The 25,373-nt window shown below is 43.9% G+C and overlaps 1 protein-coding gene across 3 annotated transcripts in view; it reads right to left on the reverse strand.

The window, feature by feature from the left end:
- LOC137438221 (matrin-3) overlaps positions 1–25,373 on the reverse strand; it is a 112,864-nt gene that overhangs the window by 29,814 nt on the left and 57,677 nt on the right. For 2 of the 3 annotated variants that reach the window (XM_078766472.1, XM_068133294.2), the window contains 7 exons: positions 25,183–25,259; positions 23,572–23,861; positions 17,377–17,496; positions 16,118–16,249; positions 15,019–15,065; positions 11,270–11,702; positions 5,693–6,420 (listed from right to left, as the gene is read on the reverse strand). In XM_078766472.1, coding sequence (XP_078622598.1) covers positions 5,693–6,420; positions 11,270–11,702; positions 15,019–15,065; positions 16,118–16,249; positions 17,377–17,496; positions 23,572–23,861; positions 25,183–25,259 — 1,827 coding nt within the window. The remainder of the gene's footprint in view (positions 1–5,692; positions 6,421–11,269; positions 11,703–15,018; positions 15,066–16,117; positions 16,250–17,376; positions 17,497–23,571; positions 23,862–25,182; positions 25,260–25,373) is intronic. The other variant, XM_078766473.1, reaches the window with a different exon arrangement.

Consider the following 25,373-nt stretch of genomic DNA (forward strand, 5'->3'; position numbering starts at 1 on the left):
GAGCAGAGAGTCTTGATTTTGGCAGTTTGACCATAAGAGGGTTGCAGGCAGATCTTGTGCGACCTGTAGGAATATTTGCGGGACAGAGCCCAGAGAGAGCTGGGGGGGCAAGGCCAGAGAGGAGTCGGTAGAAGATGGAAAGACCACCAACCTGCCTGCGGTGAGTGAGTGAGAGGCCCTTGGAGTTAGCTTCATCGCGGGAGATTCCAATGATTCTGAATGCTTTGGTTTCAACAGCGTGAAGACGAGCTAGGTGTGAGGCAGGAGTACCAGCCCAGAGGGGAGAGCAGTATTCCATTGAGCTGCGGATGAAAGCCTTGTATGTGGTGAGGAGCTCAGGTGTGCCAAGGAAGGACTTCGCACGACGGAGGATGCCCAGTCGGCGACTGGCTTTGGAGGCCAGATTTGAAATGTGGTTTTCCCAGGAAAGATCATGGCAGATAGAGAGACCCAAAAGCTTGAGTGACAGAACTTCTTGGAGAGGATTATTCAGAAAGTGGATGGGAGGGTTGTCCAGTCGGTCTTTTCGGAGAGACATCGTAAGAGTGTGAGATTTGTCAGGATTGAAAGACATGTTCCACTTGTTTGCCCAGTCTGTGATTTTGTCCAGGTCTGCAGAGAGTGAGGAGGCAGCAGACTGCTGATCTGAGGGATGAAGAATGGAGCGACAGAGAGTAGAGTCATCAGCAAAGAGAAACAGAGGATTTTCAAGAGAGTCAGAGAGATCATTGATGAAGACCAGAAAAAGCACAGGGCCTAGAACACTGCCTTGTGGAACTCCAGCCTGAACAGGAAGAGGAGATGAGAGAAACCCATTCAGGGCCACACGTTGACTACGACTAGAGAGGAAGTCCGCCAGCCATGCGTGGAGATTTCCATGGATACCAAAAGAGGTGAGTTTGGTGAGCAGAGCGGGGTGCCAGACCGTATCGAAGGCACGTGATATGTCAAGGGAGACTGCTCTAATTTCCTGTCTGGCATTGAGGACCTCCATCCATTGTTGACAAAGCAAAAGCAGCATGTCCAGAGTAGAGTGTCCTGGTCTGAAACCAAATTGATGATCAGAGATCAAGCCATTGGAGAAGAGGAAAGATTTCATATCTGAAGCAATGATGGATTCCATGACTTTGCTGATAATTGGGAGAAGGCTGATTGGTCTGTAGTTGCTGGGATCTGTTTTTGCACCTTTTTTGTGCAAAGCGGTGATGTTGGCAGATTTCCAAGCAGATGGAAGATGACCTTGAGCAAAAGAGAGGGTGAAGAGAACAGAGAGAGGGAGTGAAAGAGCGGAAGAACAGGATTTTAGGACCCGTGGGCTGATGCCGTCAGGTCCAGTTGCAGAATCTGAGTCGAGGGTTGACAGAAACTTTTCCACCTTGTCAGGAGGAAAGGACACAGAGTCCAGGAGCAGCTGGGTACGACTGGGTACGGTGGGTACAGAGAGGGATGGGTTTGGGACACAAGATTTAGAGGCAAACACAGAGTTGAGGCATTCAGCTTTTTCACGTGCGGAGTCAGCCGTGTGGCCATTTGAGGTGAGGGAGGGGATGGAGGGGGAACAAACACCAGAAACAGATTTGACCAGATGCCACCAGGATTTGGAAGAGGGAGACAGATAAGAGAGTTCGGTCCTGAGAATGGAGAGATATTGTTTCCTGGCTCTCCTGAGGGTGGACACACACTTGTTTTGGGCTTTGTGAAAGGAAATGAGATTTCCTTCCGTTGGATTTGCTTTCCAGGAGACGAAAGCAAGTTGTTTCTGGGCAATAGCCTCACCACAAGATTCCGTGTACCATGGACGGGAGGAAGGGTATGACAACAGAAGACGAGATGGGATAAATCGGTGCATGAGAGAGAGCAGTTTGCTTTGGAAGAATTCCCAGGAAGAATTTATGTCAGAGGCAGTAGAGATGGGAGACCAGTCCAGATGATTGATGGCTGCCTGAAGACCGTGCCAGTTGGCCTGAGTGAAATGCCAGACTCGCGACGCTGAGGAGGCTCTCTGAGAATGGTCAGAGAGATGTCCACTTTAACAAGCACATGATCAGAAGAGCCGATTGGAGCAGAAGAAGAGCAGCAGACATTTTCAGAGAAGTTAGTCATAACCAAATCCAGAAGAGAAGATGCTCCGATGACTGAAATCCGGGTCGGGAAATTGACAGATTGTGTCAGTCCCAGTGAGTCACAGAAGTCCTTTGCTGAAGAGCCATGGCTGGTGAGAGAGGTACCCACACCCAGCCAACTGGCATGGTGACAGTTGAAATCACCACATATGAGGAAGAGAGAGTTGGGATGGGTAGATAGAAGTTGGTCCATATTCTCAGACAGCGAGATGTAGATGGAGTCATCACTGTTTGGTGGACGGTACAACACACATATGAACAAAAGGTGGGAGCGAAGGGGAAGCCGTAGCCAAAGGTATTCCTGGGGGTGAGGTGGAGAGAGGGCAGTGCAGGGCGAGTGAGGAAGAGAGTTTTTTATAAAGATAGCAACCCCACCTCCAGGACGAGGCTCAGGTCTATCATACCGGAGTAGGGAGTAACCTGGGAGAGATACCAATACAAGGAATCAGAGACATCATGAAGGAGGAAAGTTTCTGTTAAGCAGATCACGTTTGGTTTGTCAGAAGCAACCTGTATGGAGAGATCAGACATGTTTTAGCGAAGGCCCCGGATGTTTGAGGTCCATACTGTTAAGGAAGAGGAAGGGGGAGCATCGGATACAGAACAGGGGGGGGGGAGGGAGCGGTAGGGTAGGATGTGGAAGAGGAGGAAGAGGTAGGGAGAGCTGTTGAAGGTGTGTCAAGAGATTACAGAATAGCTCGGAGAAAGGGAAGGATGGGGCAGACAAAAGGTTTGATGGTGATTGGGAGAGGCGCAGTGAGGTGTTATTTGACGAGGGGGAAGAGCGAGGCAGAAGGTTTAGGGAGATGAAGGTGAAAGTTGGAAGGGGGAAGAAGCGGGGAGGACGCTTTGAGGGGGAGGGGTGAGAGGGGAGTCTAGGAGGGGGGGAGCGAGGGAGAGTCTCGGAGGGGAGGGGTGTGGGGGGAGATTTGAAAGGAATGGGTGATTGGGAAGATTTGGAGGGGAGGGGCAAGGGGGAAGATTTGAAAGAGATGGGTGATGGGGATGATTTGGAGGGGATGGGCAAGGGGGTAGATTTAGAGGGGAGGGGTGATGGGAAATGGGATTTTGGGGTGATGGGATTTTGAAAAATGTACGATTAATGGGAAACGAACATTTATTGCAAAATGAGTTTCTTGAGACATTCGAGTCAAAAATACGTTTGAGGACGCTGGAGGGAGGATGGAGTGCTGGAGAGTTTAGGGAATGAATGAAAGATGCACTATAAGAGATGGATTTTTTTTTTGGAATGAATGGATTTGGTGAGCAAGTCGAAAGCATCCTTTTATAGAAGAAGAAGAAAAAGGTGTTATAGAATATGACAGAATACAGGTCTTCAGGGTTCAGATGAGACATTTTTTAACAACGTGATCACAAACAGCGTGGTCGAAGAATGAACGAACGAACAACTAAGAACGAATAAACACGGAAGGAAATCTTTTTGGGTTTTTTTTTTTTTTTTGAGATTTTAAAACAAGGAAGTATGGGATGAAAAGACCGTGAAAAACAGAGACCTGAAAAAAATTGCAGCGCGATCGGAGAACCGCTGGGACAAAAACAAAGCCTAAAGCCAAGGTTGGACACAGTAGCCTAGTACTACACTTAGGCCTCAGAATACACGATGAGAAAGACCGACGATTCTGTACACAGGTATGAAAAACCAACGCGAAGAATACTATTAAAGACACCCCAATAGGTACATACAAGACCAGTTTCGACAAAAACACAATTGTGAAAAGTTACTTAACTTCGAAAGCGAGCGTGCATGGACAGCTTTGAAGAGAAGAGGCTCCATTCTTGCCACGTATGGTGATGTTTACCGGGTGATTATGGTTTTTTTGGTTTTTTTGTATACCAAGTCAAGGCGTGCTGACGAGGAGGGGAGTGTCGTTGAAGCTGAAGGGAAAGGTGTATGCTGCATGTGTGAGAAGTGTTATGATTTATGGGAGCGAGACATGGGTAATGAACATAGAGCAGCAACGAAGGCTGGAAAGGGTGGAAATGCGAATGGTTTGGTGGATGTGCAGAGTATCGTTGAGAGAGAGGAAGACAAATTATGAATTGTGAAAGATGAAAGGAATGGAGCCTGCGATGGAAGCTGTGAAGAGAAACAGGTTGAGATGGTTTGGTCATGTGTTGAGTAAGGATGAAAGTGACTGGTTGAGAAGAGTGATGGAAATGAATATAGAAGGAAGTAGAGGACGGGGAAGACCGAGAAAGACTTGGCTAAAGGTGGTGGAAGAAGAAATGCGGGCAAGGGGGTTAACAAGGAAAGATGCAGAAAATAGGGCAAAATGGAGAAGATTATCATGGGGCCCGCAAGGCTAACCCCCGCTCTAGCAGGTAAAATGGCCTTAAAAATGCCTGTTGTATACCAAGTCGAGGCTCGTATGAGCTAACACATAGAACACATAACAAAGGGAGCAGAGACAAGAGGGGGAGGGAGAGGGAAGCACAACAACAGCAGAGAACTGGGACATCAGGGGATCTGTGGAAGGCGGAGGGGTGGGGTGGGGTACATGGGATAAACAAGATGGACACTACAGGGACATTCAGGAAAGAAGTTGGAGATTGAAAGAGGTGGATTTGGGGTGGATTAACGGGAGTAGAAAAGATCAAGGTTCAGGGATGGGAGAAAATAACAGATGGTGGTGAACAGCTGCATTAAAGACATGGAGGGAGGAGTGGGATTGAAGAGATTGTGGGAGTTTGTTCCAGAGGTGGGGAAAAAGAGGAATGAAAGAGTGAAGGTGAGCAGAGGAGTCTTGATTTTGGCAGTTACACCAGAAGAGCTTTGCTGGCAGATCTTGTGCATTCTGGCAGGAATATTTGGGGGACAGAGCACAGACAGAGTTGGGGGAGCTAGGCCGGAGAAGAGTTGGTAGAAGACAGAAAGACCACCAACCTGCCTGCGGTGAGCGAATGAAAGGCCCTCAGAATCAGCTTCATCGCAGGAGATACCATTTGGAAGATTCCGTGAGGTTTGGGCAATTTGGATGAATTCTGCCTAAATTTCCATGACAATGACCAAGTATTCGAGGAGAGCGATCCGTCACGCACCCAACCTCAAAATGAGCAGCGTAAACGCACATCTGAAAGACGATAGACTTCCTTACGGGAGGTCTTCACTCCACCACCACCACCACTTGGAAAGTCTTGACGTTTCAGTGCCATATTGCATTCAAGGGTATAGTATGCAGCTAAATAACGTGGAGTTGAATAAATCGCCTGGACACGAGCTCACTCGGCTGCGGCACTATGAAGACTGAAAACAGCGTGGGTGGTGGAAGCTAGAAGGAGGTGTCACCTCTGTGCATGAAGTAGTCAGAGAGCCACATTCAAACTCATCCATGATCAAGTTTTATGGGCGTTCGGGAAACAAAATAACTGTTGCGTTTATTCCCACGCATATAAACGAATCTGCATTGTGACAACTCACGTTTGAATAGGGTTTACTGTAAATAAAATGCAAACACATTTTTGCCATACACAAAATGCAACTTTTTGAAACAAGCAAGCAATTCACCAACAACCAACAATGAAATATATATAAGTATACATTTACATACCTGACGATTTTCCTTTTTCCTTTCTTGTTTTCAACATTGGCAGGGGCATTGTCAAGAGCTCCAACAGCTTTTGTATCCATTTTCTCTACCTGTTGTGTAGATACATCAGTGTCCGTTATACTTGTGCTTAACACAGAATTTTCTTTGCTTGAGGTGGCATCTCCAGGGCATGTAGAATCAAATTGGTGAACCTCAGGTGAATGAGATTCTGAAGATATCTTCTGTTCATCAGCAAGAGAGTCTGACGATTTGGTCTTTTCACCTGAAAGAGACTCTGAAGATTTACTCTTCCCATCAGCATGAGACTTCAAAGGTTTACACTTCCCATCCGTATGAGATTCTGATGATTTATTCTTCACAACTGTTACAGATCCTGAAGATTTCGTCTCACCACCCGAGCGAGATGCCGACGATTTTTTCTCTCTGTCTGCATCCGATTCCTGTACGACTTCACTTACAACAGCCATAGTCAAACTGCTGCCCTCTTCTGTTGTTGCTTCCAATGGTGCTTCAGAAGAATCCTCTTCATCCATAACTTCATCTAGAGTCACCAGCTCTTCCATATTTTCTGGGAACCAGTCTTCGTCCTCATAACCCGATCCTGAATGTACGTCTTCCTTGTCCACTTCTTCCTTATTTTTAGTTTCCTCTGCTTCTGCAACCTTCTCGTCCGTTTCTTTTTTCAACCCCTGTTTCACTGGAGGCTTCGATTTAGAAGCTGAGTGCAGCTGTAGAAAAGAAGATGGAAGCAGGACATTATATTTGTCATTGCATTTTAGCAAATGCAAGACAGCCAGAGCAAGCTTTAGCTTGTGGATGAATGTACTCTCTCAATTATATCAGAACTTTTTATTCAATCGGAAATTCTCGATTATATCAATTCAAACTTCAAAAAACCCCGAAATAAACATGATAAATTGTGTCATATTATGAGTGGCAATGAGAAAGTTTCTAGCCTCGTATATTCTAATGACATTTTTACATAAATGAGAGCGAAGTCAAGGGGAGGGGCTTAATGAAACACTGAGGAGGAAACTATGGTACACCCAAATCAATCACAGGGCTGGTAGCTTTGGTTTAAGAGGTTCAATGAGGATTCTAAAAAGAGCCCTTGGAACGAATCTACGAGAACGAAGTTTCACAATCTAGTTCATCAATAATGGTCCTTTACCGAAAAAGGAGGTGGAGATTTTGAGTTCTGGGAGTAACTTCCTCCCACCTCCTAAAACATGCAAATGGAGATAACAGCCAACAGGAAAACCAACTTTATCCCTTATCCTTGACACTTGGCTATCAGCAGAGAGAGCAAGCTATCTCAATAAAAGATTCATAGACTAAGACATGGTAAAAGCACGGTCAAATCATAATTCCATGTGCTGCACGTGTCTCTTAGTTTGCATCTTCACCGGAAGACACAATGGTGCCTTAAACGAACAAAGGTGTCTGTCAATTAAGTTTTGAAAAATTGAAGAAACTGAAATCAGAACAGCAAGTACCTCCAAAAGAAAGAGTTGACCCAAAAGGAAATCATTGAAGACATGGAGGCAACAGTGGGGTATGGATGCCTCTTCGTTAAAAAATAATAATAATAAATTATGTTGGGCAGCTGAATTTTTTTGAATGCGAACCAGCACTGAGTATGGGTAAGATCATACACGAAGGAGGCCACGACTCCAGAAAATTCTTTTTTTTTTGTATACAGAATCGAGGCTTGTGTAAGAATTCCTTTTGGGGTCATATACAGCATTCATACAGTCCGCAATATTTTGTCAAATGTCAGAGGATTAAGGCACGAGTTGGGACATCGGGCACAGCACTGTGTCAGTGCACTCCGTCCCACAAAAACATTAGTCATGAAAAACGTTTCAGCAAGATGGATGACAATGTTGCCTGCTGGTGAGAATTCCTCTTGACTTGCCATTTCCAGGGAAATTCTTGAGTAGTTTCAAGCAAACCCAAAGAAATTCATGACCAAGACCGACTCAGAATGAGTTATGGTTTTAACACTTAAGACCAAACATCAGAGAATGCCATGGAAAACAGATTCTCCATCCATCCAGAAGTTCAAGAGGGCATCAGCTGGAATGCGCATGGCCACCACTTTATGGGACTGACGAACTGATCATGACTGGGCAATTCCCAAAAGCATGACATCGTTAGGGAGTACTCAGCTGATAAACCATGTTAATTTCAAGAAACCAGCTTGAAAGAAAATCAGCATGGAACGTTATTGATGAGTAATACTTCTCCAGGACAGTGAAACACCCACACAGTCCAATTTGCAGAGATCAAAGTCACCACCTGTGCTTTTCAGTTCCTTCTCCATGCAGCTTATTCACCAAACTTTGCTCTCTCCAACTTCAACCTGTTCCCCACATTGAACGGGATGCGCAAAAGACTCTACCCCTCCACAAAAGACTCCCTGATCAGGGGTAACATCAACACTTCCCACAGCTCTGTGGGAAGTGTTGATGTTATTGATGATGATGATGTCAACAACTATGGCAATTGCAATGGTCTGGGAGTTTCTGGACAAATAACCTCATGATTCATCTCAATGGGAAATACACCAAGGTGCAATAACATCTTAAAGGGGACCATTTTGAAAACCAAGATTTGAAAGCAAATTATGACTTTTGTCCTGAAACATGATGAACACCCTACGTAAAAACATAGAGAGGAGAATGTGCTCAGGTAGGCCTTTGATTATGGAAGCTTTTGGCAGAAAGAGCAGGGCATATGGAACTTAAGGTTGAAGGAGGATGTGGAGCAGGACATGAGAGAAGTGGGATGCAGAGGAAGGATGCAACGCTGCAGTGTTAAGATTTCCCATCACTTGAACTAAGGGGCCCAGCCCGAACCATGGAAAACAGCCCCAGACCATTATTCCCCCTCCACCAAACTTTACAGTTGGCACTATGCATTCGGGCAGGTAGCGTTCTCCTGGCATTCGCCAAACCCAAAATCGTCCGTTGGAATACCAGATGGTGAAGCACGATTCATCACTCCAGAGAACGCGTTTCCACTGTTCCAAAGTCCAATGGCAGCGAGCTTTACACCACTCCAGCCGATGCTTGGCATTGCACATGGTGAATTTAGGCTTATGTGCGGCTGCTTGGCCATGGAATCCCATTTCATGAAGCTCCCAATGAACAGTTGTTGTGCTGACATTGCTTACAGAGGCAGTTTGGAACACAGTAGTGAGTGTTTCAACCGAGGACAGACAATTTTTTACACACTACGCGTTTCAGCACTCGGTGGTCCCGTTCTGTAAGCTTGTGTGACCAACACTTCACAGCTGAGCTGTTGTTGCTCCTAGACGTTTCCACAGCACTTACAGTTCACCATGGCATCTCGAGCAGGGCAGAAATTTGACGAACTGACTTGTTGGAAAGGTGCCATCCGATGACGGTGCCACGTTGAAAGTCACTGAGCTCTTCAGTACGGCCCACTCCACTATCAATGTTTGTCAATGGAGATCGCATGGCTGTGTGCTTGATTAATATATAGCTGTCAGCAATGGGTCTGGCTGAAACAGCCGAATCCACTAATTAGAAGGGGTGTCAACATACTTTTGGTCATTAGTGTGTATGCATGATATATAGCGTCCATGGGGTATGTACGCATCCAGGTGTCGATGCTGCATGTGGATGTGTATGTGCCACCCCTGCTTGCCCACCTTCGCTGACCGTATCGAGGTTGGAGGGCCGAAACGGGATGATGCTGAGGACCTCGAATGAGGACCCGGTCAGTGCGGCACACTTGTGACCAGGTGTGTTTTGAACATATATATATATATATATATATATATATAGAGTGGCCAGATGGAAGCCTCTCCTCAGTGAAAGACACATGAAAGCCTGCTTGGAGTTTGCAAAAAAAACACCTAAAGGACTCTCAGACTGTGAGAAACAAGATTCTGTGGTCTGATGAAACCAAGATTGAACTGTTTAGCTTCCGTCTGGCCACTCTGCTATAAAGCCCAGATCGGTGGAGTGTTGCGGTGATGGTTGTCCTTCTGGAAGTTTCTCCCATCTCCACACAGGATCTCTGGAGCTCAGCCAGTGACCATTGGGGTCTTGGTCACCTCTCTTACCGAGGCCCTTCTCCGCCGATTGCTCAGTTTGGCCGGGCGGCCAGCTCATAAAGAGTCCTGGTTGTTCCAAACTTCTTCCATTTAAGAATTATGGAGGCCACTGTGCTCTTGGGAACCTTCAATGCAGCAGAGATTTTTTCGTAGGCTTCTCCAGATCTGTGCCTCGACACAATCCTGTCTCTGAGCTCTGCAGGCAGTTCCTTCGACCGCATGGCTTGGTTTTTGCTCTGATATGCATTGTCAGCTGTGAGACCTTATATAGACAGGTGTGTGCCTTTCCAAATCATGTCCAATCAATTGAATTTACCACAGGTGGACTCCAATCAAGGTGTCGAAACATCTCAAAGATGATCAAGAGAAATGGGAGGCACCTGAGCTAAATTTCAAGTGTCATAGCAAAGGGTATGAATGCTTATGTCAATGTGATATTTCAGTTTTTTCTTTTTAATAAATTTGCAAAACTTTCTAAAATCCTATTTTCTCTTTGTCATTATGGGGGTATTCAGTGTAGATTGATGAGGGAAAAAATGAATTTAAACGATTTCAGCATAAGGCTGCAACATAACAAAATGTGAAAAAAGTGAAGGGGTCTGAATACTTTCTGAATGCACTGCATGGCACAATGATTCAAAAAGTTGTGGACTGATTGTGACAAATTGGTGGGTGAGTTGGTTAGGTGACAAGAACAAGTCGATTCTATTTTGGTTCAGGTCTGAATCCAGATCTGGCCTATCAGTGGGCTACAAAACGTAAACGATTCAGCCTGGCATCAGTATGCGCTCTACAGAGTGCCATACTCATGATTCGTCCCCTATCCGGATGGGACTAGAGGTTTGCTCTCCGTCTGTCTGTCTGTCCGTCCGTCCCACCCCTGGTTTTCTGCATTTTTCCCCTTACCCTTTTTTTCACATGTTGAATTGAAACTTGGTGCATGGCTTTATTATAATAAGTTATAGAACAAGTATGAGTTTCAGGGCATTTCGTCCATTTTTAAAAGCAATGCAAAATATTGGTACCGGTTGGGGACATGTATTGCAAAGCAATTCGCCCTGTTGTTACTGTCATAATGTGCAATTTGTTTTTGTGCATAAATGCACCATTAAATTGTTTCCTTTTTTTTAAAATTCAACTTGATCGATGACTTTTATTTTATTTTTGTCATCCGCCCATCTGACAAGATCAGAGACGGGAGACATTAAAATGAGCTCCGACCGACCAATCATCAATCCATTCAGAGACGGGAGACATTAAAATGAGCTCCGACCGACCAATCATCAATCCATGTACTTTGGTGTACATGATATTTCAAAAACAATTGAACATTTATTTTGCTTACATATTGCAGGTATCAAAATAAATAAATTACTGTTCAACCGTTTCGAGAAGCAAAAGGAGAAACCTTTTTACAAATCAAATAGTTGAGATTCTTAGAGAATGAGGACAACAATTCTTTCCAGTTCCATTAATCACATCATTCTTACCTGCCCAGAAGTAGCTTGTGACCCTTGCTTGTCAGCCTGGGAAGAATCCTTGCCTGAAGACTTTGCAGTCTCCATTTTCTCAACCTGTGCAAGGTCCATTTTCACAGCGGTGACTTTCAGCTGCAACCCTGGTGTCAGCAGGGGAGATTTTGCAGGTAACTTCTTCGGAACTTTTTCGTCAGGAACTTTTTTTTCGTCAGGAGCTGCCTCAGGAACTTTTTTGTCAGTTTTTGAAAGGGATTCCTTGCTCGACTTATTTGTGCTTTTCACTTCAGTTCCTCCCTGCTTAACAGATTTCAACTCCTTCCTGTTAACCTGTTGACCAGATGGCACTTTGGGTTTGACATCAGCAGTGCTCTTGGTACCTTCCCCTTCTTCATCCTTCACATCCTCAGACACCATTGTCTCCACACTTTCACCATCTGATTTGGATCTGCAGCACAACCATCATAACCAGTTCAAGCTACAAAAGTGAGGCTAGCTGACTGTGTGAGTCACATGGAAATACCTTCTGTCATAAGGAAGCTCCATGCTATGCTGTGTATATTCAAATAAAAGTTACATTGATACAATAAATTATCACATCTCAAACTAAATCTAAATAGAAAAATCCAATAAACCCTTTCCTGTTGTTGCACACCGCTCCTTTCTCATGCCATATCCAGGCGCTGTGTGACGTCATTGCCGGGCACCGAAGGGGGCCCCGCAATGACGCGCGCTGAAAGGGAGTACTCAGTTTTCACTCCGGTTTCTTGTTTTCTTGTTTGTTTGTCCGGATGATATCTCAGCCATCCTTTGAGCTAGAAAGCTGAAATTTTGGCACGACAATAAACATATGATTTGGCTGTAAAGGGTATTTTTGGTTTATTGATCAATTAATAGATTCATTATTTAATTATTTGATTAAGGACTTGATGAATTATTTTTCATTTAAGTTATAGATTCAAATGAAACGGTGGTGGTTTAGATATTCTATGAGCCAATCAATTAATAATTTAATTATTTTACGATTATTATTTATTTATTTTCATTATTAATTTCAATTAATTCATTCTCTCATCTCCCCTTCCTGTTCAGGCTGGAGTTCCTCAAGGCAGTGTTCTGGGCCCTGTGCTTTTTCTGGTCTTCATCAATGATCTCTCTGTCTCCCTGGAAAATCCTCTATCTCTTTGCTGATGACTCCACTCTCTGCCGCTCCATATCTCATCCCTCAGATCGGCAGTCTGAATCCTCTTCACTCTATGCAGACCTGGCCAAAATCGCAAACTGGTCAAACACATGTAAACATGTCTTTCAATCCTGACAAATCTCACACTCTCACTGTCTCTCCGAAAAGACTGTCTGGATAATCCTCCAATGTACTTTCACAACAACCCTCTCGACGAAGTTCTGCCACGATCTTTCCTGGGAAAACCACATTTCCAAGCTGGCCTCCAAAGCCAGTCACCGACTGGGCATCCTCCGTCGTGCGAAGTCCTTCCTTGGCACACCTGAGCTCCTCACCACATACAAAGCTTTCATCCGCAGCTTGATGGAGTACTGCTCTCCCCTCTGGGCTGGTGCTCCTGTCACATCTAGCTCGGCTTCACGCTGTAGAAACTAAAGCTTTCAGAATCATTGGTATCTCCCGCAATGAAGCTGATTCTGAGGGCCTTTCACTCTCACTGCAGGCAAGTTGGTGGTCTTTCTGTCTTCTACAGACTCCTCTCCGGCCTAGCTCCCCCAGCTCTGCCTGTGCTGTGACTCCCAAATATTCCTTCAGGTCGCACAAGAACTGCCGGCAACCCTCTTCTGGTGAATCTGCCAAAATAAAGACTCTCTGCTCACTTGCACTTCTTCATTCCTCTTTTTTCCCACCTCTGGAACAAACTCCCACACTCTCTTCAATCCCACTCCTTCCTACAGGTCTTTAAAACAGTTGTTCACCACCATCTCTTATCTTCCCCCATCCAAAACTTTGATATTTTCTGCCCCCGTTAATACACCCAAAATCCACCTCTTTCAATCTCCGACTTCATTCCTGAAAATCCTGGTCCTGTCAATTTGTTTTATACCGTGTGTGCCCCCCCCCCCCCCCTCCACACCCCGGCCATCTCCCTTCCACAGATCTCCCAATGTCCCTGGTCTCTGCTGTTGTTGTGCCTGTGTGCTTCCCTCTCTTCCCATCTTGTCTCCCAATTCTTTTATTACACGTTTTATGTGTCCGTTTATGTTTTTTGTGTTTAATGTGCTTAATGTGTGTTTAATATGCTAGCTCTTACACGAGCCTCGATCTTGTATACAAAAATAAAAATAATTTTTTTTTTTTAAACTTTCCTTCTCATCTGGGCAATACATCAGGCACCTTTTGAACTAGGAAGCTGATATTTGGACACAACAGTGAGCAAGTGATGTGGCTAATAAGGATATTTTTGATTTATTTATTAATCAATCGATTAATGATTTATTGATTAATCAATTAATTATAAAAAAAATTCGATTAATGACTTCATTTTCAAAGTTATAGCTTCGCATGAAACACTAGTGGTTTATGTATGCTATGAGCCAATATTGATTAAGAAAATATTTTATGACTATTTATTGATTTTAATTATGCAATCAATTAATTATTGTGCACCTCTCCCTCCCAATGCAGTCTCTGGGCTCCGGCAAAAAAAAAAAAAAAAAACACCTTTAGAGGCCATTTTTCCCCGCAAGCGGGGGTTGGCCTTTTTCGGGAACCGTGGTAGTTGTTGTTTTTCGGTCCCCTTTTTGAAGCAATGTTTTACGGCCGGATGCCCTTCCTGACGCCAACCCTTTTTGCCGCCTTTAACGACAAGCAGGGAATTACCAGTGAACTGGTACTCAATTAGCCGACCTCGGAAGGATGACAGGCTGAGTCAACCCCCCTGGTGTTAATTCAGCGATCGACCGGGTTTCGAACCCAGGATCCTAGGATCCTAAGCTGACACCCTAGCCGCTAGCCCAACACCAGGGCTCCGGCAATGCCGAGGATATTAATTTATTTGGCATTGTGGAGGTGTACTTTGAATGTATCTGTGCTTGTTCAAAATATATTTAGTTGAAGGTGAAATTCTGCTTATGTTTGAAAATGTAACCCACAATTCCTATTTTAACAGAAGAAAAAACTGAAAGGATTGATCGCATTGATTAATCAGTTGGGCTTGCAGCATGATCATCAATCATGATTTGACTGCCAAGTCCCAATGCTACGTTGAAAGCAAATTAGACAGTGAAGTGTAAACCATGTCCAATTTTCTTTCCACCTTGTCTCTCAAGAGAGACTTCTGAATATTTGGAATCCACAAACCGCTTCAATCACCAGCAGTAGTGAGGACACCGGACTGGCCGGCAGTCGGAGGTTGTGGACTCAAATACAGTTGAAAGCAATGGCATTAAGGATTTTCACTTTCTGGAACATTGGATTGTCAGCAAAATCCTTGCTATGGATTTTGAGCGTTATGAACTTGCTATGACATTGAAGAAGGAACCAATCCGCTTACTCCTGATCTCGCCCACTTGACATACCTAATGATCCTTGCATTTTGGATGAATTTAGGTTATGTCCTCAGGGCAATTTGAGATGGGATCAAAAATACTGCATTTAAAGACAAAATGGTGGGAACTAAACAGAATCCCTCCACCCAAATAATGATATTTTTAACGATTTAACCCCTCCACCTCTCCCCCAGCCCCCATCAAACCCAGACATAATCATGCCTATTTGCAGGTCAAAGCCAAAAACTTACGTCTCAGCCTCTGTGGATTCGGTGGATGCTTGCAAGTTGCCATCTTTCTGCAGAGGGGAGGAAGAAGGAAAACAAAAAAGTTAGACATCTACAAATTTAGGGAATCAAAAAATATCAACACCATGTCGGAAGTAAGTACCCAAAGGCTTGCTCACAACATAACTGTACAGGGTAGTCTGCAAGTCTTATTACTACTCCCCTGCTCGCAATGGATGTTTTTACAATGAGCAAGAATACACCTCACTATTGTACACAGTATTATAAAACAAATTTGAATATGAAGAAAGGCATATGGAGCACCCTGTAAAATAATCCTAATGCACTGTGTGCAAATCCAGAAGCCAGAAAAGAAAAGAAAACTCCAAGGAGAAAAACCCCTTGAAAAGAAAAGAAAAACAAACTGCCACCCCTCCAAGGAGAAAATCGAATTGTTTCAATGACAGCAAAATGCTTTGTAGTGGAAAAAGCTTCGGCTGGGGGAAAAAGGCACCACGTGAACAGAGAATTCCACAGATATATATCAAACCATTGCGATGATGCCCATAACAAAGAGTCCATAGGTAAAAGGACTTTGTTCACCTGATCTGTATACTCTTCCTTCGCTATTCTTTTCCATCTCTTTCGCTGAGGGCTGCCCGGTCTGTATTATGCAACGTCACCAATGTTACCCCACTTCAAAAGAAAGGTAACAAAACTGAGTGTTTAAACGACAGACAAGTCAGCCTTCTCCCCCATCAGAAGTAAAATCACGGAACCAATCATTGCAGCAAACGCAACTCTTCTTCAACTCTCTTGTCTGATAAGTTTGGTTTCCCTCCCATGTTTAAAGTTTTGCATCAATCGCAGAAGTGGTTGCAGAGAAAGCCATTTTTAAAGCAATAATATATGGGTGCGCACACGCATGGGCATTGCAAGTCTCGCATCCCTTTCGGGGGAGACGAAAAAGTCAAATAACACCACCCACAAAAATGCCATGTGCAAAAAGGCCAAATAATTTTTAAAAATCCAAATCAAGAATTCCATTCAAGAAATATTCAAACAACATGGAACACATGGATCTGTGACATATACATCTGACACACCTTGGCAAGGAGCTTACCTTAATGACAAGACGCTTAAATGCCTTGGTAACCTGCAGTCTGATCAGTTTGTCCCCAATACACATTGGCTCCTTCTCATGCGCATCAACCATTGCTTTGGCCTCCTCAGGTGAAGAGAACTCCACCAAAGCCTAGGAAGAGAAGCAAGAACAATCACAGATTTTGAAGAAAAAATAATACATAGATAGAACTAAAGTCTGAGATGGAGAAACCATCAAAATGATCCAAGCAAATCATGCTTTGGAGCTTTGCTGGTGAGAATCCAAAAAAATATTTTAAAAAGAGAACAGCCAAGAACATTCCTATTCCAATGGCATGAGGAAATTCTCAACACCAGTGGGGGAATGGAATGTGACACTGGCTGGAGACGACAAAAACAACCAACATCTGTGCTGATTTTCACTGATGCAGGACAATTCCATCAACTGTTGGGGAAAACTTTTTGGCTTCCCTTTATACACAGCAAGTTTGCATGGAACAGTCATACGGAGTTACGACAGAGTCCCGATACAACCCTTTCCATCCATTCTGCCAACCTCTTCAATGTTCATAACGCTCACTGTACATGCAAGCCTTTCACAAAAGAAAACAACCTTCAAACATCTGGCCTAATATAGTTAGCTGCCAGTTGTAAAAACCTCTCGTATCTAGAAATTAATGAAGTATATGGTACTTTAATTCTCTAATTAATGAAGTATATGGTACTTTAATATAATGGTACTTTAATTCTCAGACATTTATTTGACTAGAAAATAGAAACACGCAAATGCATCGATGGATATGCCTCCGCCTGTGTTAAATGTCAAGTCACTAATATGTTTGATCTCAACTTAAGGTCAAATGCCAAATTATAGGTCACAGTGAAGAGAGTATGAGAGAGTGAAGAGGGAAGTCAAAGAGACAACATCAGACCTTGTAACTCGAGTTATGGTCTGCCATGCAATTTTCAAAGGGCACATGACCTTTGACCTGTTGAACCCAACAATGAATCTCTTCATCTATGTATTACCATCCATACTTCTCCCAAATTTGGTTGATATCCGTGCAGTGGTTCACATGTTATCGTGGTAACAAAACACTAATAAGGGATGCACATGGAGGAACAAACCAAAAACAATGGTTTCGGCCTTCGGCTGCAGAAACAGAAATTGCTCTAATCCAAACCCATGATTATGTCAAAAGATATGCCCCTTAAAAGCAATAACTCGCAAGCCCCATATGACTGTCCATAGAGCCAGTACAACTAAAAATGAAATACCTTCTGTTGTGCTCGGATGACTATAAAATTGGTGACTTTGCCAAAAGGTTCTGCCAACTTCGTCAAGGTGTCCACAGAGAAACCAATAGGTAGTTTCATCATTCTTACTACGCGAGATTGCTGGGAAAACAAGGCAAGCACAAAAGTATAAGATGACATTCTTAACGTTCCAAAATCCTCAGCACCAAACAATTTATGCCAAGTTAGTTGGGCAAAATTAAGGTTCATCAACATGAAGGGCCAAACGTGTCTCCTTTTAAGACCCAGAAAATCAAAGTTAAATGTTAGTAAGGGGAAGAATTCTGTTATAAACACCATCTTCAAATACAACAAAAAGCAAAATTTTATCAAATAAGAGAAAACTAGAACAGCACGCAGTAGAGAGCATACCTCCACCAGGCTCAACACTCTGTTTTGTATCCCACTGATAGGCTGTATCTGGATTCGGACCTGAACCAAAATCGAATCACTTGTTCTTGTCGCCTCACAAACTCATGAACCAAATTTCGTCCAAATCCGTCCGTAACTTTTTGAGATATTGTGCTGAACAGGCAGTCCCCGGGTTACGATCGCCTGACTCACGAACGCCCGCACTTACGTACCGACCTCCGTAAAGCCTATAATTTAAAAAATTGAGTTACATACAATGGTTCGTACTAACGAACTGGCGGACAACTTTGCGCGACGCTCAAAACACTGCGCGTTTTCAGAGGTTCGTCGGCCCTAGGGAGAACAACGCCATGCCGTCGTCGCCATTTTAAGTTGGATCGCGTAAACACTGTTGTGTGCGTTGTGTTTTGCCTTAAAATTTTCGTGTGTTTACCCTCGTAATCATGGCTCCAAAGTGTAAATCTGATGCAAGTGATGGTGATGCATCGAAGAAAAGGAAAACGATCACGATTGAAATGAAAGTGGAAATAATAAAGCGATCGGAGAGAGGTGAAACGCCAACAAACATTGGAAAAGCGTTAGGCTACAGTCGGTCAACGATCGGAACAATTGTAAATTACAAGGGGAGAGTAATGGAGCATGGAAAAGGCTCTGTCCCGATGAAAGCGACAATTATCACCAAGCAAAGCAGTGGTTTAATTATCGAAATGGAAAGGCTATTGGTAATTTGGTTAGAGGATCAAAATCGCCATTGACTGGGCATGAAACAAACGTACCCGTTTGTTTACAAACGGGTACGTTTTTCATGGAAGTCCTTCACAAACTTGCTGTCCATGTCTGACATGCGACTGAAGGTGCTACAGGAATGTGGAACTTATTGGTTTCATGCTTTAGCATTTGCCGTTTCTGCATTGTCTGTTTGCTTCTGGCTTCCCACCAGAAGAGATATATAGAGGAGAGATATATCAAGGTATGATCGTTTCAAGGTATCCCCGGTGTGTACCCCGGTTTAGAATAGGTACACCGTATCCCTGCGTGTCGTAAGAGGCGACTAAAGGGTTGGCGTCAGGAAGGGCATCCGGCCATAAAAACATTGCCTCAAAAAGAGAACCATGACAATTACGACTACATATGGGCAGGGTACAGCCCGAAGTACCCCGTGGGGGACCCCACTCCCTCTCGTCAAAACTCAAGGTGGGGAACCCGATCGAAGCAAGGGTGGAACTCATTCCATTTATGACGACGAAACGTCTGATGCCCGACGTGGAGATCGGTTTCTGAGATTTGGGACATGGAATGTAGGGACAATGACAGGGAGATCAGGAGAAGTGGTGGAAGTATTAGTCAGAAGAAGGGTGGACATATGTTGTGTGCAGGAGACGAGATGGAAGGGAAGTGGTGTGAGAATGGTGAAGGGCAGGCAGGGACAGAAATACAAGTTTGTGTGGCAAGGGTGCCCGGAGGGCATGAATGGTGTTGGTGTCCTGTTTTCTGAGGAGTTTGTAGACAGTGTGATGAGTGTGACTAGAGTGAGTGAAAGGTTGATGATGGTGAAAATGATGATTGGAAAGCTTTTGGTGAACATCATCTCGGGATATGCTCCGCAGGTTGGTCGGAGCGATGAAGAGAAGGACACGTTCTGGTGTGCAATATAGAAGCTGATGGAAAACGTGAAAGATGAGGAAGTTGTTGTGGTAGGAGGAGACCTAAATGGACATGTGGGAAGGAGTATGGACGGTTTTGAGGGAGTTCATGGGGGTTACGGATATGGTGTGAGAAATGAAGAAGGTGAAAAGATTTTGGAGTTTGCTGATGGAGCTGATTTGTAATACTCAGTTCCAGAAAGAGGATAATAAGCTTGTTACAGACACGTCAGGTGGGTCGACGACAACCGTTGACTACCTGCTGGTGCGTAGGCGAGATAGGGGGCACCTCCAGGACATAAAGGTGATCCCGGGGGAGGAGGCTGTTTCACAGCACCACTTGGTTGTCTGTGACATAAGGGTGAAAGGTGCGAGGAGAGCTCGGCGGGTGAAGTACCAACCGAGAATGAAGGTGTGGAGGTTGAAAGAGGTGACAGTGAGGGAGGCATTAAAAGAGAGGCTGAGTATGGTGGAGGATGATGTGGTTGAGCTTGAAAGTGGTTGGATGTCAATGAAAGATAGTCTGTTGGGAGCCGTTGGTGAGGTATGTGGATGGACAAAAGGACCACCGAGGCACTCGGAAACATGGTGGTGGGATGATGAAGTTGGAAAGAAGATTGACGAGAAGAGGAAGAAGTTCAAGGAGTGGCAGAAGGCGAAGGGTATGGGGGCAGAAAAGGCAGAGCATGAAAGTTATAAGGCAGCCAAGAAGGCTGCAAAGAAAGAGGTAGCAAAGGCACAGGAGGCATGTAGGAAAATGTTCGGAGAGCGCTTGGATTCGGAAGAGGGTCAGAAAGCAGTATTCAGGATTGCAAAGCAGATAGCGAAAGAGAGGTGTGATGTGATGGGGGTGAGTTGCTTGAAGGATGAAGTGGGACAAATCGTTGTGGACCCAGATGGAATTAAAGGAAGATGGAAGAGATATATGGAAATACTGTTGAATGAAGAGAATGAATGGGATGGCAACATAGAGAGTAACCCAGTTTTAGGACCGTCAGAGAAGATAACCGAGAAGGAAGTTGAGGAAGCGATAAAAGCAAAGAAGAGTAGAAAAGCGGGAGGGCCGACGGGAGTTGTGGGAGATATGTTGAAGGCAGCGGGAAATTGGGGTGTGAAGAGAATGACAGAGATCTGCAATCTGGTGGTGAAAGAAGGCCACATTCCAGTGGATTGGGAACTGAGTACCCTCGTCCCTCTATACAAGGGGAAAGGTGACCCTCTGGACTGTAGTTCGTATCGAGCGATAAAGTTATTGGAGCATGGAATGAAGGTGTTGGAAAGTGTGTTGGAGAGGAGGATAAGGAAGAAAGTGAAGATTGACGAAATGCAGTTGGGATTTATGGCAGGAAGAGGAACGACAGACGTGCTTTTTATTGTGAGGCAGTTGCAGGAGAAGAGGAAGAAGTTGTTTCTTGGGTTTGTAGATCTGGAGAAAGCATTCGAAAGGGTTCCACGTGAAGTAGTGACATGGGCATTGAGGAAGTTAGGAGGGTTGATCAGAGTCGTGATGGCAATGTACAAAAGAGCGCGCACAGCTGTAAGGACGAAGGACGGGAACAGTGGTGAGTTTGAGGTGAAGGTGGGAGTGCATCAGGGGTCGGTACTAAGTCCACTACTATTTGTAGCTGTGATGGAGGTGCTGGCTCAGAACGTAAAGGAGGGTCTACCGTGGGAGTTGTTGTATGCAGATGATCTGGTGTTGATTGCAGAAAGTATGGATGGACTGAAGGAGAAGATGAACAAGTGGAAGGAATGTTGGAGACAAAAGGTCTGAAGGTGAATATCGGAAAAACGAAGGTGATGGCAAGTGGTAAAGCATGTGGTGAGGTGGAAAGAACTGGGAAGTGGCCGTGTGCTGTGTGCAGGAAGGGTGTCGGAGTGAATTCCATTCAATGTACAATGTGCGCTGAGTGGGTTCATCAAAAATGTAGTGGTTTGAGAGGGTCATGAACCAGTGTGGCAGCTACATTGAAGTGTAAGGTGTGCACAGAGGGACCTGCAGATGGAGGAAATGTTGAGTTGGATCTTGGAGATGGCATGAAGCTGGAAGGTGTGAAAACATTTTGTTACCTTGGAGACATGCTGAATGGAGAAGGTGGATCAGACTCGGCAACGGTTGCTCGAGTGAGGTGTGCATGGAAGAAGTTTCGGGAACTGAGTGGCGTGCTGACAAGGAGGGGAGTGTCATTGAAGCTGAAGGGAAAAGTGTATGCTGCATGTGTGAGAAGTGTTATGATTTATGGGAGTGAGACATGGGTAATGAACGTAGAGCAGCAACGAAGGCTGGAAAGGGTGGAAATGCGAATGGTTCGGTGGATGTGTGGAGTATCGTTGAGAGAGAGGAAGACAAATGATGAATTGCGAAAGATGATGGGAATAGAGCCTGTGATGGATGCTGTGAAGAGAAACAGGTTGAGATGGTTTGGTCATGTGTTGAGGAAGGATGAAAGTGACTGGTTGAAAAGGGTGATGGGAATGAATGTAGAAGGAAGTAGAGGACGGGGAAGACCGAGAAAGACTTGGCTAAAGATGGTCGAAGAAGAAATGCGGGCAAGGGGGTTAACAAGGGGAGATGCAGAAAATAGGGCAAAATGGAGAACATTGTCATGGGGACCACAAGGCTAACCCCTGCTCTTGCAGGGAAAATGGCCTTAAAATGCCTGTTGTGTTGTTGTTTATCGTTTCAAGGTATGCAAGACATCAATTGGAACAAGAGTAAGTGTTTACCTTTAATCATTATCTTTTCTTTTCTATCTAAACAGTTTCAGAAATGTTTCTTTAATGTGTTTTATACCTATAGATGTTTTAGGTAAAATATATACTATATATTAAGACAAACATTTGACTAGTTGACACTAGATGTGAACCGTACTTAACTGTTCCGACTTACATACAAATTCGACTTACAGACAGACTTAAAAACGGAACTCGTTCGTAACCCGGGAACTGCCTGTATATCGGTTTTAGCCCGATGAATAAATGGTGAAGAATCGCGAAAAAATTATCTGATCCGGATTCGAATCTTCACAAAGATCGAATCAATCTTCCTTGTCACACACCCGACCTATCCGCCACCAAGCTTCGTCCGAATCTGTCCACAACTTTTGAGATATCGTGACGTACATCATTTTTGCCCCATCTCCCAATGGTGAAGAATCAATTAAAAAATTATATTATCTGGACCTGGATTCGAATCTTCACCAAAATCAAATCATTTCGTCTGTGTCAAATACCAAACATCTCCACCAAATTTCGTCCAAATCCATCCACAACTGAGAAATCATGTTCACAAACAGACAGGCCGGGGTGAAAACATGACCTCGATCCAACTTCGGTGGTGGAGGTAACAATCTAATCAAGATAAGGCAATGCAATGCCATGAATAACAAAAAAACAAAAAAAACAATCGATGCAAATGTGAGTTCTAGGAATTGGTGGCAAAAATAAGGAATGCAGGAAAAGGAGGGGAATAAAAATACAAGTTGTAGAAAAAAGAGGGGGGGGGGTGTGGAATAAAAGGAGGGGTTAAATGGGGAAAAAGGATGAGGAGGAGGAGGAAAAAAAGGAGAAGGAGTGAGTAGCAGGAGAAGGAGAAGGAGGAGAAGCAGGATGAAAAGGCGAAGGAGGAGAGGAAGGTGGAGTTAGAGAATAAGAAGTAGAAGAGTTTCACACCAGGTACTGAAAGACAAAATACTACCTTTAACTTGGCAAATACCAAATTTATTCCTCCTAAATATAACAAGTTAGATATAACAATAAATTTTGGTGCAGGACGGGCCCATTCAGCCCATCATGCCGATACTACACCAACACCAAATACTATCGCCCATTCACACACAAGATACTTTCAAGTCCTGCCAATATTCTTGTGCACCTCTATCTCTAATGCATCGAGGTACCTATCATGTTCCAATTTAAACCTATTTACTCTTTCTGCTGTCACTACCTTTCTCAGGAGATCGTTTCATGCATTAACTACTCTGACTGAAAGACCCCCGCCTTATGATTAAGGACTAATGCACAATACAGCCCAAGAGAGGAGTTCTAAACAAGTGTCTGGGTCGACACAACTGAGTGACATATCCGGCTAACATACAATGCCTATGGCTACATCCACCCAACAACCAACAATTAAAAATTAAAAACAAACAATAGGCCTCACCATTTGTGTCTCATCCTTTTCCACCTCTGGTGCTTGTTCAATTTGCTTGGACTTTTCAACTGGCTTGGACTTTTCTTCAGCCTGCTTGGACTTTTCTTCAACCTGCTTGGACTTTTCTTCAACTTTCTTGGACTTTTCCTCAGCTTGCTTGGACTTTTCTTCAACTTTCTTGGACTTTTCCTCAGCTTGCTTGGACTTTTCCTCAGCTTGCTTGGACTTTTCCTCAACTTGCTTGGACTTATCCTCAACTTGCTTGGACTTTTCAATAACAACCAATGGATGAGGAGAAACTAAAAAACAAACAACAAAAGCAACAAAAAAGTTACATTATTCAGAAACAAATGCCATTTGATTACAAAATTATCTGTGATGATTGAACCAATCATTTAGCTATAAGACAGCAAAATCCGAGTGCAAACCTGGGCCAAAGCAAAATGGGAACAGAAGAAGGTGAAAAGGAAATTAATTGGTTGAAACGAGCGATTAAGGGAAGAACAATACAGATACTAACCAAGCTTGTGCCTAGCCATGTATTTTGCTAAACATGCAGTCTCTGTTCGTTGACCGTAAACACATGTAATCGTTAAAATCTACCAATGCCGCCGTGCAAGCACATAGAGATGGTATTGGGAGTGAGACTTGTACAAAAATTGATTGATTAATTAATTGCGTAATTAAAATCAATAAGTAATAATAGAATTAAATAATTTCTTAATCAATGGCTTTTAGCACACCCAAGCCACCAGTGTTTCATCTGACGCTGTAACTTTTTGAAAATTAATTAAATAAATGATTGAAAAAATTAAATAATTAATCGATTAATTGATCAACAAATCAAAAATATCCTTTATAGCCAAATCACTTGGTCACTTTCATGTCCAAATATCAGCTTCCTAGCTCAAATAGTGGCTGGGATATCCCCCAAACAAACAAGAAAACAACCAGAGTGAAAACTGAGTACTCCCTTTCAGCGTGCGTCATCGCCGGGCACCGATGACGTCATGCAGCGCCCGAGACGGAATAGGAAAGGAGCGGTTAACAACATTTTTTTTTTTCGTCACAAACCTTCCCGGGAGTTTCCTGAATCCACTGTACTTGAATGGATGAATGAATGATCGTTTTAAGGCCATTTTCCCCGCTAAAGCGGGGGTTAGCCTTGCGGACCCCATGACAATCATGGTTCCCTGTTTGAGGCAATGTTTTTATGGCCGGATGCCCTCCTGACGCCAACCCTTGGTCACGCTCTTACGATGCGCAGGGATACGGTGTACCTATTCTAAATCGGGGTACACACCGTGATCATTCATCCCAGCAAGCTGGTACTCAAATTTGCCGACCTCGGAAGGATGACAGGCTGAGTCAACCCCAACCAACCCTAGTCAACCCAACACTGTACTTAGATTTATTGAAATACGTTAATCTGTTCTCAAGTTATAACGCAACAAACAAACAACAAAAACAAAGACAGACAGACAGACATGGCTCCTTTTGTAATATAGATTAGCAATGGAATATGTGTGCAAGTTTGCAGATTTTTGTAAACATTTCTAAAAAAAAATTCCGCACACAATCGTGTACAGTGTACACGGTCACAGACGTAACAGTACTCACTTGATAAAACGAATGAAGGTACTGGTGTAGTATAAAGAGTGTCTGCTTCATGTGTATATCCATGATTGCCTGCATCGCTGCAAAACAAAACATAAGCACCATTCCCACTTGCAATGTCAAGGTTTAAAGCCATCTCGGTGACATCGTGGCCATCTGTCTGACCTATCGTTGCACGCAATCTTCTCGTAGCT

The sequence above is a fragment of the Myxine glutinosa genome, chromosome 12, assembly GCF_964187855.1.
Source record: "Myxine glutinosa chromosome 12, kmMyxGlut1.1, whole genome shotgun sequence".
Taxonomy (NCBI): domain Eukaryota; kingdom Metazoa; phylum Chordata; class Myxini; order Myxiniformes; family Myxinidae; genus Myxine; species Myxine glutinosa.